Source organism: Amblyomma americanum, chromosome 10 (assembly GCF_052857255.1).
Source record: "Amblyomma americanum isolate KBUSLIRL-KWMA chromosome 10, ASM5285725v1, whole genome shotgun sequence".
NCBI classification, from domain to species: domain Eukaryota; kingdom Metazoa; phylum Arthropoda; class Arachnida; order Ixodida; family Ixodidae; genus Amblyomma; species Amblyomma americanum.
This window is the reverse complement of record NC_135506.1, coordinates 92,936,543-92,953,143: the sequence shown is the minus strand read 5'-3', so window position 1 is coordinate 92,953,143 and position 16,601 is coordinate 92,936,543. Positions and strand designations below refer to the sequence as shown.

The following is a 16,601-nucleotide window of genomic DNA, read 5'->3' as shown; positions in this document are numbered from 1 at the left end:
AATGACGGAAGCTCCACTTTTTTCCGGCCTCCAGCCTCAGCGACAGCTATAGATCTTACACTGCATTCACCTGACGTCCGCGTGATTTGGTCAACAGCGCCTGACCGCATGGGAAGTGATCACTATACGATTTTTGTGTTTGCTGCCGACTTTCGTATGCATGGTCCTAAAATTAGCAACGTGGTCAACTGGGGCAAGTACAGAGAGCACCTAGAACGTGTTTCTGGTGATGTTGTTGACAAAATAATTTCTAGTAAGCTAGCAGCAACTACGGCGGTAAAGTTACCTGATCATTTTCCGGCCCCTGATTTAAAACTCAGGAACCTTTGCGCAGCGAGAAGCGCGGAGCGCCAACTCGTGCGGAAGAAGGAGGACAGGCAACTGAAGACTACTTTCAATAGGGTGAATTCTGCTATTAGACGGCACACGAACAAGCTGTACAGGTCGCAATGGGCCTCATTCTGTGCTAGTTTGACTGTGTTCTCACCGGTGATGAGAATATGGCGAGTTATTGGCAGCCTTGCTGGAGAATCTCGCCCTTCGAAGCCTTTTGAAACTCTTGCTATACGCAAGGAAAAGCCTATTGCGTGCTTGGCAGAGGAATTTGCAGACGCACTCGTACGCGCTGATTCTGGAATAGATATATATACACCACCTGCTTCCTCCAGGTCTATCATGGACGTCCCGTTCACGCTTCGTGAGCTTCAGACTGCGCTCAGTGGCCTGCGGCGCCGGTGTTCACCAGGTCCCGACGGCATCACCAATCAAGTGCTGAATAATCTGCCCTTGCAACTCAGAAAGGAGCTCCTCAACTTCATCAATCGAGTTTGGGAGACTGGCGATGTTCCTCCGTCATGGAAGGTGGCACATGTAGTTCCAGTACTGAAGGCTGGCAAAGACATGACAGACCTTGCCTCGTATCGCCCTGTGTCATTGACCTCCTGTGTAGCTGAGTTGATGGAGAAGCTGGTAAATGAACGCTTATCATGGTGTCTTGAGGACAGCAAGACACTGCCATCATGTATGATAGGATTCCGCCGAGGTCTTAGTGCCCAAGATAGCGTCTTAGACTTGATCAGTCACATTGAACACCAGAGAGCTTTCGGCCTTTCCACCTTAGCCATTTTTCTTGATGTTGGGAAAGCTTACGACAGCATGCTTCAGCGCTCAATTCTAAACAGTTTGCAAGGCATGGGCATACAGGGCCATATGTTAAGATTCATTAACAAGTTTATAAGTAATCGCGCGGTTCGTGTACGGTTAGGGAGTACGTTAAGCACCGAAAGGGTTCTATCACGAGGTGTGCCTCAAGGAAGTGTTCTTTCCCCCACGCTCTTTAACGCCGTAATGGCTGGCCTACCCGATTCTTTGAAAAAACGTTGCAAGCAAGTGCGTATGTCACTTTATGCTGACGACATCTGTATTTGGATTACTGGCTACCAACACAAGCGATTAGCCCTGATAGCTCAACAGGCTCTACTTTCGGCACAAGCTTACCTTCAAGGCGTGGGGTTGTCTCTGTCAGTGGACGAATCCGGCTTTATTCTGTTTCCAGGTGTAGGGAGAGCGCGGTTGAAGATAGACCTCGGTCACTCTTGCATCTGTCAATTCAACCACGCGCGTTTTCTGGGCCTCATTATTGACTCCCGTCTACAGTGGAGAAAAACTGTAGACGCGATTGTTTCATCTATATTTTCCCGTCTAAATTTGAGCTGTAGAATTGCACGTGAGCAATGGGGAAACCTCCTACTTCAATGGTCAAACTTCAAGAAGCGCTGGTGGTGAGCCGGATAATATATCAATTACCTTTAATTTCCCCCTCGGCATCACAACTTGAGCGTCTCGAAGTTGTCCACAGAAAGAGCCGAAGAAGAACCATTGGAGTTCCCCAGGCGGCTGCGAACAAGGCAGTACTTCATGAGTCCCTATCGAAACCTCTTAGCCTTATCGCTTCTCAGAGACCATTAATGCATCTTGTCCGCTTAGGAGAGACGGCAGCTGGGCGATCCCTTCTCCAGCGGCTCTGCAAGAGATCTGAGTCGAAGGCTTACTTGGCAATCAATACTCTTAATTCTTTAGGCATTAATGTCCGAAGGCAAAGGAAACGGTTGATACCGCCCTGGCCTTTTCCGACCCTCGACTGTAAGGTCACGATTCCCCATGTGAGCGCAAAGCGCAGCTCTCCTTTGGCAGCAACGCGTTCGCTTGTACTGGAATACTTGGAAGCAGAGTATGCCTGCCATCTTCAAATTTTCACGGATGGTTCTGTGGACAAGGTCAAACAAGCTGGCGCAGCGGCTTTTTACATTCCTTATTTGGACTGTAAGTGGTCCGTACGCTGTACTGCTGTCGTACCCTCCACAACGGCTGAACGTGTTGCTATTGAAGCGGCTTTATGGAAGTTAGGGTCTTGTCCGGCTCAACCTGTTGTCATCCTAACTGATTCAAAATCTGCCCTTCAGAGGTTAGAGCGCGGATTCCCTACTGACGCCTTGTCTCTAAGCTCTCTGCGCTTGGTGCAGAATCTGCACAACAGAGGCTTTACTCTACATTTCCAGTGGGTGCCCTCTCACATAGGAATCAACGGTAATGAGGTGGCAGACAGTCTCGCCCATAAAGCTCTCTCAAGGATTCCATAAAAAAGTACCTCAAGATGGGAAAAGTCTCTGCAGGAAAATGGTGCTCGATCACTTCAGTACCATGTGGAGTGCGTCCCACAAGCCATGTGTGACTAAGGGACTGAGAAGATCTCAGGCGACCCTTCTACATCGAATTCGCACGGCCTCTGCTCGCACTCCTGCATGGATGCATAAGACCGGCATAGCATCGTCTCCGCTCTGCTCTTTATGTGGTGTGTGCGGGGATATCGAACATTATATTATGTACTGCCCAGAGTACAACGCGGAAAGGCATGTCATGTTCGCTTCCTTCAAGATGACAGGAACCCGTCAGAGCACAGTTCAGGACATTGTCTACCCGAGTGGGAACCAGACATGCAGAAGGGAGGCTGCACGCCTTCTTTTAACATTTCTGCAGGACACGAATCTTATTTCTCAATGGTGACAGCAGGAATGGACTATGGCCTACTGTGATTGAATGTGTGCGTAGATGGTGTTTTCTGGAGTGGACTACTTTATGCTGTGAGTGAATGTGTGTATGGAGTTTGGCACTACAATGGCCTATGTTCTACTGTGACTGAATATGTACATAGATGGTGACTTCTGGAGTGGATTGTGATGTGTACTGTGTGGATTGATTGTGTGCATAGATGGTGACTACGGGAGAGAATGTGTGCTATTATAAGAGACTGTGCGCTTAGCGGGGTAGATGCGGCATTGTTAATATCGAAGAGACGCTGCGGTGGAGCAATTTCCGGCAGATAAAGCAAGGCTAACCCCACCTGTAGCATTCAACACCTCAACTCAACTCAACTCATCCCGCCAGTAACGAAAGAGGAAGTAAAGAATACCTTTAGAGCATAGGAAAGGGGAAAAGCAGCTGGTGAGGATCAGGTAAAAGGAGATCCGTTGAAGGACGGAAGGGAGATCATGCTTGAAAAACTAGACACCCTGTATACGCGATGCCTTATGACCTCGACCGTACCAGAAGCTTGCAAGAACGCAAACATTATCTTAATCCATAAGAAAGAAGACGCCAAGGAAAGACACCAAGGACTTCAAAAAATACAGACCGATCAGCTCAATATGCGTTGCCTCATGGTATTAAATACGGTAATCGTTAATAGTGTCAGGACAACCTTAGACTTTAATGAACCAAATGAACAGGCAGGCTTTCGTAAAGGATATTCCACAATAGGTCATATTCACACTATCAATCAGGTGATAGAGAAATGTGCAGAATATAAATAACCCCTATATAAAGCGTTCATTGATTACGAGAAAGCATTCGACTCAGTGGAAACCTCAGCAGTCTTACAGGCATCGCGTAATCACGGTGTAGAACAGCGTTACGTCAAAGTACTGGAAAATATTTATAGCAACTGCACAGCTACTATAGCCCTCCATTATGTCAGCAATAAAATTCCAATAAGGAAGGGCGTCAGGCAAGCAGACACGATCTCGCCCGTGCTATTCACCGCCTTGTTGCAGGAAGTATTCCGAGGCCTGATTTGGGAACAGTTGTGAGTAAGAGTTAGTGAAGAATACATAAATAATCTGCGATTCGCTAATGACATTGCTTTGCTGAGTTACTCAGGAGGTGAACTGCAAATCGTGATCAATGAGTTCGAGAAGCAGAACAGAACGCTGGGTCTAAAAATTAACATGCAGAAAACCAAAGTAATGTTCACCAGTCTAGCAAGGGAACACCAGTTCACAATTGGCATCAAGGTGCTGGCTGGAAGTGGCAAAGAAAGGGCAGGTAGTGACAGCTAATTCCTATCATGAGAGGGAAATAGCTAGAAGGATAAGAATGGGGTGGAGCGGATATGGCAGGTTCTCTGAGATCAGGAATGGCAGTTTACCCATATCCCTCAAGAGAAAAGTGTACAACAGCTGAATCATACCGGTACTCACCTACAGGGCAGACACGTGGAGGCTAACGAAAACGCTTCAGCTTAAGTTAAGGACAACGCAGCGAGCCTTGGGAAGAAAAATGATAGGTTTAACGTCAAGAGACCAGAAGCGGGCAGAGTGGGTGAGGGAACAAACGCCTGTTAATGACATCCTAGTTGAAATGGGCTTGGGCAGGGCATGTAATTCGAAGGCGAGATAACCGGTGGTACTTAAGGGTAACGGAGTGGATTCCAAGAGAAAGAAAGAGCAGCAGGGGGCGGCAGGAAGTTAGGTGGGCGGATGAGGTTAAGATGTTTACAGGCATAGGGCGGATGTGGCTGGCGAAGGACAGGGTTAATTGGAGAGACATTGGAGAGGCCTTTGCCCTACATTAGGCGTAAGCAGGCTCATAATGGTGATTATGAGAACGACAAGAAACCAGCTGTACTTTTTACGTGAACCAGTTAATAACACATGCTACTTAGGCGCTCAAGCGTAACAAACAAGCAGTCGGGGGATCACGCACTTATGCTACATGTTTCAGCTGTTTCTTTCCTAGATTTGATATTTCAATGTTGCAGGCGGACCAATATCTTGCCTTACGGCGTTCGGGGTGTGACAGTCTAGAAACATGAATGAATAAATGCAGTATAGGTGAATTATCAATAGAGTGCCCACACCGAATTTGCAAAACATTCTTTACACGATCTATAGATATATGGCCACGCACTTTTTGTAGACTTTTCTCTATGGACAGTCCATAGACTATGAAAAGACAAAAACGAAATATCCATAGGAAAGCAATAAATTCTATAAGAAGTCTATAGACTGTCTATATATCACTTTTGTCAGAGAGGCACACTGAAAGATAGCAAAATGCACGGAAAACTTTCTGATACACGAATTGAAGTCTTTGCACCTCACCGAAACATGAATAACTTCTTCCCAGTTTTCTTTTAAGTACAGTTACTGCGGCGTCTCGAGGACCTCAGGATACCAAGAAATTGACGCTAAAACAGTTTTTAATGTTTAACAACACTCACAACAAGGTGACCAAGTAAAATGTTTTTAAAAGCAATGCAAGATGAAAACGCAGCACCAAAGTTTACGTTCATCGAACAAAGCCGAGGTGCACAGAAGTGCGTTTATTGGCAATCAGCATCATATTTTTGGTAAAGATGTCGCGCATTTATTAGGCAACAGGGCGCGTTTTTTAAAACACTATTCATAACTTCGTAATATTGTAGCGAAATTACAAAACTTAAAATTGGCATAGAAACTTCTGGTACTGAGGAGCCATTTCTAACATAACAAATTACAGTGTGTAACAAGGACAACTTTGGTGTGCCAATGAACCGAGGCTTTTCTGAGTACTCAAGTCCAGTTGGACATCCAAGAAAGCCCTTTGCGAACGTGGCAAGCAGCGCTCTTCTGTGGACGTCTCTCCACAGATTCGTGCCCAGGCTGCTCGCGAGGAGCGCCTCAAGGCCACCTCGGACCTGCTGTCCACCATTCGCGTGGTGAAGATGTACGCCTGGGAAGACGCCTTGCAGGAGAGCGTGCTCCGCGCTCGCCTTGTCGAGCAGAAATGGCTGCTCCGGGTGAACTTGCTGGATGCTGTGCTGGACTCAGTGTACAGCTCGACCAGCTCTGTGGTAAGCACTGCAGGGGAGAAAAAATACCAAACACAGTGTTTGTCAAACGCTACTTTAGCGAAGAAAAAGTGTTCGTTGCTGGAAATATAAGAAGACTTGAGGGCGAATGAAGGTATTAGTTTTATTATGCTAACGATACTGCTTTCCTAATTATGATATAAAGCTAGGATTGCTCATTGAAAACGAGCCGCATCTCAGAGCGTTCATAGAATGCAATTTCTACTAGTGTGATGCAGGGAAATTAGGGGAAGGCATTTTCTGCGCCTTTGAAATTTTTACTCGGAACTCCGTCTCTAATCGAGCACCGGCACATGGAAAAGAGCATAATATCATGATGCGTTGCTGAATTTGCGCTTCGACATATAAAGTTTATGTGGTAATACAGTTTATAAGAACCATGGTTATTAGGTTGCCACCAGAACTTGAAACTGTAGGCCGCGCATGTTGCATGTTGTCAACGTGTGCAGGTGATTTCTTGAAAGAACAATTTAATGATTGCGCTCCATTCATTGATCCTGCGGAGCGACCAAATCCTAGAAAAGCCTTGTCAGCTAAAAAAAATTGGCCGGAAGTTTAGCAATGTTTAACGCGAATTTTAGCGACAGTTAGGGTGTTACCCAATGCGTATACAAGTGCGAGTTTTTAGTAACTCTGGGTTTGTGTTAAGAAATTCTGTGGCTTTTATGTCGCTACAACCGCATTAGCGCCATGAGTAACCCCTTGTGAATGCGTCGTGATATCGCGAGGGACGTCACCATGGTCATTCCAGTAAGTGATTGGTATTCTGATTAGACAGCGGGCACGTTGTGAAGACATCATGCGTAACGTCACTGCAAACCACGGTGGAAGAAGCTTGTTCTTCCACCGTGCTGCAAACTAAACAATCAGCTTGCGGTGTTGTCATGAAATCATGATTTTCGCGACTTTAATTCTACTAGTGACCATGACGCGCTGTCCTTGGTGTGTTACGTCAAGGAAATCGCCGCCGCGTAAACGAGAAACTTGGTTTCAGTTTTTGCTGGAAAGAGTTAAATTGTTATCGTAACTCTCATCATAGATAGACAAAAACGGTATTCAACGAGGAAGCACGGAAGGCGGCATTCGCAAGCTTCACTTCAAACTTCCTTATCTGGCCAAATGAGGCCATGTATATTTGTCGCGAGAATAGCGAAAAGTACATAATACAGCAGCAGTATTAGTTCAATCCCATTGTGAAGATGATTATTTATGCGCCTATATGCCGGTGCGCCTTTGAAGAGTGCATTTTAGACATTCTGAAATTTGGCAGGTTGTCTCAACACTTGGAATGTTCTCTTCATATTGTCACTGAGAAACGGTTGGCGTAAGCAGGGCTGGTTTACTTGCTTTAATTAGACGCGCAAGACGTTGGAACGCGCAATGCAGTAGGCAGCACGAGAGATGAAGAAGACGAAGCATCTAGCCCCGAGATGGCTCAAGGCTTGCCAACTGCCAGGAAATGCAGTTTAGCCGCTGTATGGCGCCACTAGAGTAGTTAGTAGCGTAGCATTGCTCCCCCTCTCTTGAAGACACCGACTCGGTGTGGTAGCAGTTGCAGGCAGGACCACAAGGGTAGTGGCACGTGTCTGGCGTGTGGTGTAGACACGCGCGAGGGGCTAGCGGGCGTGGTACGGCTTCATCCGAGCGACGTGGACAACTTCGTAGGTCGGCCGTCTAGAAGAGCGAACTGTTCCTTGGGGGAGAACTTCGTAGGTAACTTGACTGAGCTGGCGGAGCACCTCGTAGGGGCCAAAGTATCTGCGTAGAAGCTTCTCAGAGCGTCCCCTCATGCGGATTGGGCTCGACACCCAGACTTGTTCGCCGGGCAGGTAACGCACATTTCGATGGCGGAGGTTGTATCGCTGAGCGTCATGAACTTGCTGGTGCCGGATGCGCTGTCGAGCGAGTTGGCGGGCGGCCTCAGCGTAACGAACAAATTGGGCAGCACCCATAACAAAGGGGGTAACGCTAGCTGGAAGCAGCACTGCATCCAGCAAGGTTGTGGCTTCGCGACCATGTACTAAACGAAATGGAGTGAAGCGTGTCGTTTCCTGGAGCGCAGTATTATAAGCAAAGGTGACGTAAGAGAGTATGGCGTCCCAGTTCCGGTGATCCGCGTCGACATACAAGGAAATCATGTCGGCGATCGTCTTGTTGAGCCGTTCGGTGAGGCCGTTCGTTTGAGGGTGATAAGCGGTTGTTTTGCGGTGACTGGTGCCGCTTAGGCGCATAATTTCCTGCGTAAGGGCCGACGTGAACGCTGTTCCCCTGTCAGTTAAAACGATGGTGGGTGCACCGTGACGAAGTACAATGTTTTGACTGGAAAAGTTCGCAATTTCGTCAGCAGTACCACGGGGAAGAGCTTTAGTCTCACAGTATCGGCTGAGGTAGTCGGTGGCGACCACAAGACCGCAATGTAGCGGTTCCAACGTTCCAACATCTTGCGCGTCTAATTAAAGCAAGTAAACCAGCCCTGCTTACGCCAACCGTTTCTCAGTGACATATTTGGTGGAGGTGCTGGGTGACGGCCCATGTACGCTGACCTCGAGGACACCTTTGACGTCAGCTCTCAACGCATGGCTACAACACCCGTCCACAAAGCGAGTCGCCGCCTGCGAGGCCTACAACCCGAGTTCGGCCAACTGACAGCGCCGGTAAGGGCCATGACATCCACCGCGGTTAGCCAGACAAGTCAGCACTCCGGGAGTGCCCCGCCATTTGTCCTTCACGCACCTCGATCGCCGCCACCGTTCCACGGGGACAGGTTCGAGGACGTCGAAGACTGGTTGGCCAGCTTTGACCGAGTGGCGGGTTTCAATGAGTGGGACGGAGAGCGCAAGCTGCGCAACGTCCACTTTGCGCTGCAGGACTCGGCCAAAACGTGGTTTGAGAACCACGAAGCTTCCTTTACCACCTAGGAGGCTTTTCGTCGAGAGCTGCTAGCGACTTTTACCAGCAGCGAAAGAAAAGAGAAAGCTGAAATCGCCCTGCGCTCGAGATCACAGTAGCTGAACGAGGGCGTCGCGATGTTCATCGAGGACATGACCCGACTGTGCAATCGGGCACACCCTGCTATGCCCGTAGCCCAGAAGGTACGCCACTTAATGCGTGGCGCAAAAGAGCAGCTGTTAGCCGGACTGATCCGTGACCCGCCACGAAGTGTCCGACTTCACCAAGGAGGCAATGAGTATCGAGCGCTCTTTACAGGAACGGGGCGCCCACTACGGACGTCAGGCTACTGTAGCAGCCGCTTCCCAGTCCCAGTACATGCCTACGTCGCTGCCCGCCGAGGACCTTCGGGAGCTTGTAAGAAGCCTGGTGCGCGAGGAACTGGCGAAACTTCGCTTTGAAGCTCCACAGGTTAGCGTCGCTGCCGTTACGGACGTGGTCCGCGAAGAAATCCGACGAGTTGTGCAGCCACCCCCCGCTCCACACCCGGCGCCCTCCGTTATGACGTACAGTGAGGCGCTACGAAGTCCCAGGCCAGCTATGCGAGCCTTTTCCCCCGTCGCTCCTGTTCAACACCTGCAGGAGCCAATCGCAACAGCACCCTCCGTGCCGCAGGAGTTCAAGCCCCCCGTGAGCAAAGCGCACGTTTGGCGTACGCCAAACAATCGGCCGCTCTGTTACCACTGCGGAGAGCCTGGCCACATCCACCGCCACTGCCCCTACCGCAAGATGGGTTTAAGGGGGTTTTCACCTGACGCACCTCGACCACGCTATGGTGAAAGACCACGGGATATCGAACAGTATTTGGCTGAAAACGTACAATCTTCGACCCCGCAGCGACGCCAGTCTCGATCGCCATCCCCAAGACGGTTCTCTTCGCCCGGCCGCCCGTCATCCTCTGGCCAGTTCAGAGGTACGTCCCCACGTCGGGAAAACTGAAGACGGCGTCCTCCGGGTTAGGGCTGCCGCTACTGGACCGAGTCAAGAGCCTCCACCCGACGATTCGCCGCGACGCTCCGACAGACGACGACCTGACCCGACGACCTCGACGACACGCTGCGACCAACTGGCCTCCGCCGAAATTCCGGTATCCGCCGACAACCACGACGTTACCGCTCTCGTGGATACCGGCGCCGATTTTTCGGTAATGAGCACACGGTTAGCCACGGTCTTGAGGAAGGTTCTGACCCCTTGGTCTGGGCCGCAGATCCGGACAGCTGGTGGCCACTAGAGTAGTTAGTAGCGTAGCAATATTCTATCAACCGCTCACAAAAATGGCCAGGCTTAGCTTGGTTAAGCCAAGAATGCGTTGCCTATCTCGATGGAGTTCCGTGCTGCTCCGTTGACTCGATAGGCTATTGACTCGATCGCCATTGAAACTGCCCGTGTAGCAGCGCTCGATCGCCTTTGAGTCGATAGACTATCGGTTCGAGGGCCCTCGAAATGCCCGTGTGACAGGGGTATAAGACTCCCGGCGAAGGAGCGCAGCTCTTTTATACATATGCCGTGACGTCAATCATAGCGCAGCGCCCCTAGCGGGAGGAGCGGGAGGCAGGTGGTGGCTGCGGCCGCGCGCGACCGCGCCAGTTGGGGCCCAGCTTTTCCTCCGTGACGTCACGCCCCGGCGCAGCGCCCCTAGCGGGAGGAGCGGGAGTCAGGTGGTGGCTGCGGCCGCGCGCGACCGCGCGAGTTGGGGCCCAGCGTTTCCTCCGTGACGTCACGCGCCGGCACAGCGCCCCTAGCGGGAGGAGCGGGAGTTAGGTGGTGGCTGCGGCCGCGCGCGGCCGCGCGAGTTGGGGCCCAGCTTTTCCTCCGTCTGTCGTGACGTCACGTCACGTGGTTTGGTGGCTGCCCGGCCGCACCCAAGGGCTGAACTGAGTGATTGCAATATGCAACGCATAAAATCCCAGTCTTATCATTGGTTCTGCAGCCAAGAATCTCGATTTCGCCAAATCGTACTGCAGGCCTACTATAATCCAGATTTACCAATCTCAGCATCTACAACATTTACTGGAAGCGGCAATGCCCTCAAGCTCTCGGGCTACGAATTCTTTGCTTCGTTAGCGTTCATACTTATTTACAGCTGTCATTTTCTCTTGCAGCTCATGATTATCCTCTTTGCTGCGCTGAATTTCTTGGAGCCGCAAGTGGCCTTGAGCCCGGCCTTGTCCTTCACCTGTGTAGCGTTGATCTCCATGACTGACCTGACAATGAGTGGATGTGGCCAATTGCTGAGAGTTTTGAATCAGGTAATTACGCACCAAAGACGACAAGGTGTTTCTTCTTAAAACATGTTTTTTTTTGCACGTTCAAATATTTGGTTTGCCTTGGTCACGGCTAGGTTTTTGGATTGAACTGCTCGAGCGTATGTGTCAGTCGGAGCGCTTTCTAGCTAAGTTCCCTCATTGCTTTTCTAAGACGTATAGGAACTAGCGAACGTAGACACCATTGGAATATGGAGAAACTGTAATGCAGTACTGTTATATGTCTTCCACTAATTCTTACGGTGCAGTTGCTTTGGATTATTTTTCTGTTAATTTTTTTTTTCAATTTGGCGTGTGCCCACACGTTCAAATGAAGTTCTGTTTACTGGCACAAGACTGTGTTACCTTAGCTTTGCTCACTCTATGCATATTGTTTTTCTTCTAAAGATCGCGTCATTCACAAAGCTTTTTAGCGATGCCCCGCAATTATTGCTTTTAAGTGGCGCAGGGGAGTTTCACAAGTAGGTTCCTCGTTTTGGCGGACTTTGGGTGCGTTCGCCCCGGCAGACGCGGTAGGTTTGTTCGGACTTTGAATTTTTCCGCCATTCTCCCCGGCAGACGCGGTAGGTTTGTTCGGACTTTGAATTTTTCCGCCATTCTCCCCAACAGGCGACAGCTGAGGGGCTTGTCATTGTGAATTGATGTAGTGTATCTCCATAGCAACGCGTCTACTTAGTGTTGTGGCTGCAGTTAGATTGAGACACGCCATTTTATTTTTCAAGGATTGCGTAGGCCTTCTGGGACGGACATTAAAGTGATAAATGCCTCTCTTAGAAAAGACGTCTGCTCTCGACGTCTTCATTAGGTGATCTCGCTGCCCAAAAAGCCTAAAATTCAGGATTTCGCATAATACAATAGCACAAAATTCAACCTGTTAACCACAATGGCACCGCTCTTTCCATACTAAGCAGTAAAGCTGGACAGCGAAGGAAGCTAAATGAATAAGTGTGACTGCGAAGTGCACATATCACCTTCGCTGGCAGCAAAAATAGTTTAAGCACCAAATACAGTTAGTTTCCTTTTTTGTGGTGGGCCTGCGGCGAACTTGGGGCCCAGCGCGTTGAATAACTTATCGGAAACATTGCGAGACTGTCCAGGGAGCCGGTAAATCCCGAAAAAAGGAAAAACTACCATAATACGCTCCCAGCTCTAATACAAGACCAGTGCCCACGCAAACAAAGGAGCTCAGATAACCGATGCTTTGCACCATTCAGCCATCGTTGCAGCCTCTCACGGTGCGCATTCTAACTGCCAGCATTTCACTGTGTGTGCTGGGAATCATAATCTCATTGTCAAAGCGTTAGTTCTGCGCCACGAATGTTTCCTAAAACTGGTGAAGAATGGGTAAGTGCTATGGCGCGTCAAGCAGCGACAGCGGCGTGTAACTCTGACCGCACTTACCAGAACAAAAAGAAAACGAAGCGCTTAACATGGCGCTCGAGAGACAGACCCCGCATGATAGCAGCCAGGAAGACTATGCACGCTGCCCAGCTCAAAAACGACAAGCAGAAGAAGATGGGGACATGTTCAGCAGACAAAGACCACTACGTATAGCGGTGTGTGCCTACCATCTGTGAGCCCTCCTTGAAAGCGCTAGTTTCCTTGCAACGCTGTTCGTGGTTACGGTGCTGTCGATGACGAGATAGACTGCTAATGTTGAACACAGGAATATATTGTACATATGGGGCACCTTTTTGTGCCCGCATATTTTTAAGTATCCTCGTTGAAAGCAGTTTTCGAAAAATAAGAAATTCCGCATAAAAAAAATGGCTGGGGTTCAATGTGGCATCAACCTAGTTATACAAGCGAAAGCTCTGTTAAGCATGGTCCCCTCTGTCTCAAATCAAGTGTCAAGGTCAAGGGTGAAGGTCAGCTGTCCTATGGTCATAGTCATATTATCACGTGGTCATACTACCATAGCTTGGGCCATACCACCACGCAGTTATGTTAGGTTTGACCTTGTGAGGCATTGAAGGTCATTTCCTCATCCACATCGAAACCGGAAGCTCTACGTCGAGGTGTAGAGCTATCGCTCTAAAAGCTTAGGTTTAAGCTATGTACGTCCGCAGTGTATTTGCCTGACGCTTGAAACCACTGTGTATTTTTGTCGGCACTGCCAAAACAGGTTAAGCGAAGAAAGAGCGTAAGGCAGGAGAGCACTGGGCAAAGAAACATTCTAAAGACGCTGCAGAGTATTAAAACGCAGGCAGTAACTTCAAGGCTCTTATTCTTGCCATCGTGGCTTGCGTTACTGCAACTTCAGAACCCATCAGCGGCAGCACTGATTGAAAACAAACCAGTGTGCTAGCACAGCAGGACTGGCGGAATTGTTTCTAGTTGGTATCTGCGCCAAAACTATTGACGATAGAGCTTACGTCGCGCAGATGGCAGAATTATGTCGTATGGCGCGACGGATCGCCATTACGCGGATCGCCGGAACATATTCCTACTTGGCGCAGTTTTATGCTCACTTGTGCTCACAAAGTCGACCCTGATGTTTAAGTGATAACAGCTGAGTATAGATACCGTCATAGCTCATGAGTGAAGTGAAAGTATGGTGAAGTATGATGTAACCAGCCTTTTACTCAGCATAGAGCTGAATAATATAAGCACACGCTAATTAAACGGTGTTCCCTTCGCAGTATACTGAGAGGGACTCTAGATAGGGCGCACATAAAATTAGTGACAGACCACAGAATGTTCCGCTCAGAAACCTCTTCGGGAAGAAAGTAAGCAGGTGGGGTTACTGCGCAACAGTTCCAAAGATGACAGATGAAAGATGCCCACTTTGATAACGATTATTCCTAACGTTTATTTTTTTAACATACCGGGCTTCATTTAGTTTAAATATAAAGGAGCGCCTATTCTGTACCGTGACCTAAGATACGCTTCTGTTCGACAAAACCAAAAATTCCAAACATACGTTTCTTAATTTCAAACATTGAACTTTTAGTGAGTTTCAGTGAATAGGATTGAATTCATTGAGTAGGGTAAAGTCCATTGCAAGAACCTCTTGGAACTAAAGAGAACTACTCACCTTCACTCTTTTTATTCAGCAAAGGCACGGGGGGCTTTTGCTTTTTCGTGGCAAGCTTCAGCATCTGATATTAGGACTGATGCGGAAGGGAACGTGTGTGGAAATTCATTTCAGTCACAATCGGCTTAACCGCTGAAGACTCCAATCCAGAGGTTGAATTTTCGGAGAGGTAATAAGATGCTTTATTTTGCACAAATTATTCTTCTTTGTGATTCCACCGAGAGCGAATTGGTGGGCAACATTCGGAGCATGTCATTTTCAAAAGACGCATGGCGGACAACAAAGCATTTGTGACGGAGTAGTTTTTCTTTGCAGGCCTTAGTCGCCCTCAAACGCATTGCCGGTTTTTGTAACGCCAAAGAAATGGAAGAAGAATTGGAAAATAAGAAATCCTCGCATGTGAACAGAAATGGTAAGTTTTTATATCCTGCACATTGGCTATATTGATGACAACATATACGTACTGCTACAAGGGCCAGAGGTTTTCGTTTTGTAAGTTTAGCCTTGCAAACGTCACACGTTGATCCAATAAGGTCGCACTGACGGTGCTTTTATACACAACTTAATTGGAATTCGGTATCAGCAGGCCATCTTCACAGCGTGGTCGGTGGAGCACGGTATCTTTTTTTGCCAGGAAACGGTCACTTCTTTTATTTCAACTCTTCCCTCTGTTTGTGCGCACTATTGTTTTTAATATTTTGATGGCCCACTCTATATTTGTGCGAACGGTGTCATCTAGCAGCTCGTATGCAATCACGGGCCCCGGCGCGTAGCGGGGCGAGGACTTGCGCGAAATTCTGCCACTCAGAGTGAAACTGGAAATTAAAGAACAAGATCTAAACAAAAATGCCGTAGTTCCCGGTATACAGGCCGCACCCGATGTATAGTCCGCAAAGATCAAGTTTCACTGAAAAGTTTTTGGCTAGATTGTGGAAACCCAGGTTATAGTTCTCAGGGGCCCGGTGCGGAATCCGTGGTAAAACAATATGTTCGCGTGCTTACTGGCATGATCAGGACTTTAGGCGCAAAAACAGTCGGCCGTTTTAACGCCGAAAGATGACTCCTCATTGTATACAGAATTTTCACTGTTACTCTTATTATCGGGCCTACACGTCCGCAAGCCGGACTTAGTGAAACCACTCACGATAACATGACAAGGGATCCCATTGCAGTATTTTGTCAATCACTTATACATTTCTGTGTAATTTCATGCTTTTCAAAATTTAGCTACGAACTATTGCCAGTAACCAACCGTACGTACAACCAGCCAGACAAGCAGTAACATGACGAGCATAGCGCCAGTAACACAGCACTTTTTGTATAAATATGTTGGGCAATATATGTAAAACGTACTGTTCAGTACGTGCCAAAAGATAAAATGTTAATTATTAGAAGCTAGTTGGCTAGCTTACTACTAAAGCCAATTCACCGGCTTTCCGGTGTCCCCCAACACTGGTAATATTATTCCAAAGAAGCCATATTTTTACCCCAGGAAGCCTGTTTTTGAAAGTTACTTAAAGTCTTCCTTGAAACGCCTCGTATAGCTTCCTTCCCCTCGTCACTTGGTTACGAGATGTCCCGCCTACCCCCTTCTCTTTCGGGAGGTGTACAAATGCCACGAGTCGTCCTATCCGGTAACGATGAAGCGTATGAAGCAGACTCGAAAAGATTTTCGGGGAAGACCAGAGTACGTGCAAGCATGTATACAGTTTATATCTGCGCCAAAAAAAAAGTACAATGCTCCTGCAGCAGCTTAAGTTCGTAAGTCTGTTTGCTGAAAAAATAGCTCTTCCTTGTACTTAACCTCTTCACATGGATGATAGCTAGAGCATCTACTCACCCTCTCTAAAGCCAGAAACAGCGAGTGATTGCGACGCCATGCGATGACGTTCACAGGAAAACGTCCTGGGCGCATTTATGACGGATAGTAAATTTATAGACGTTGGCTTCGGGAAATTTTTAAAGCGGTCCAGTCCAGTTTCTAGCTCTATGTTCACTGGCAAGCAATACAATAGACATTATTAGGGTAAATGCTTATGTTCAATGAACGTGATACTGTCGTAACGCTTTTTTAGCCTATGTACTTAAGTAAAACTTGCTCAAAAAAGAAGATAGCTTTGTGTGCATACCGATAGGAGAGCTCAGAGCAACAAAGGAAGCAGAT

The 16,601-nt window shown here is 48.2% G+C and overlaps 1 protein-coding gene across 4 annotated transcripts in view; it reads left to right on the top strand.

Annotated features, from left to right (window-relative positions):
• Nucleotides 1-16,601, top strand: part of LOC144108879 (ATP-binding cassette sub-family C member 2-like) — a 143,594-nt gene that overhangs the window by 71,003 nt on the left and 55,990 nt on the right. For all 4 annotated transcript variants that reach the window (XM_077642109.1, XM_077642111.1, XM_077642110.1 and 1 more), the window contains 3 exons: nucleotides 5,966-6,169; nucleotides 11,239-11,385; nucleotides 14,753-14,849. In XM_077642109.1, the coding sequence (XP_077498235.1) occupies nucleotides 5,966-6,169; nucleotides 11,239-11,385; nucleotides 14,753-14,849 (448 nt within the window). The remainder of the gene's footprint in view (nucleotides 1-5,965; nucleotides 6,170-11,238; nucleotides 11,386-14,752; nucleotides 14,850-16,601) is intronic.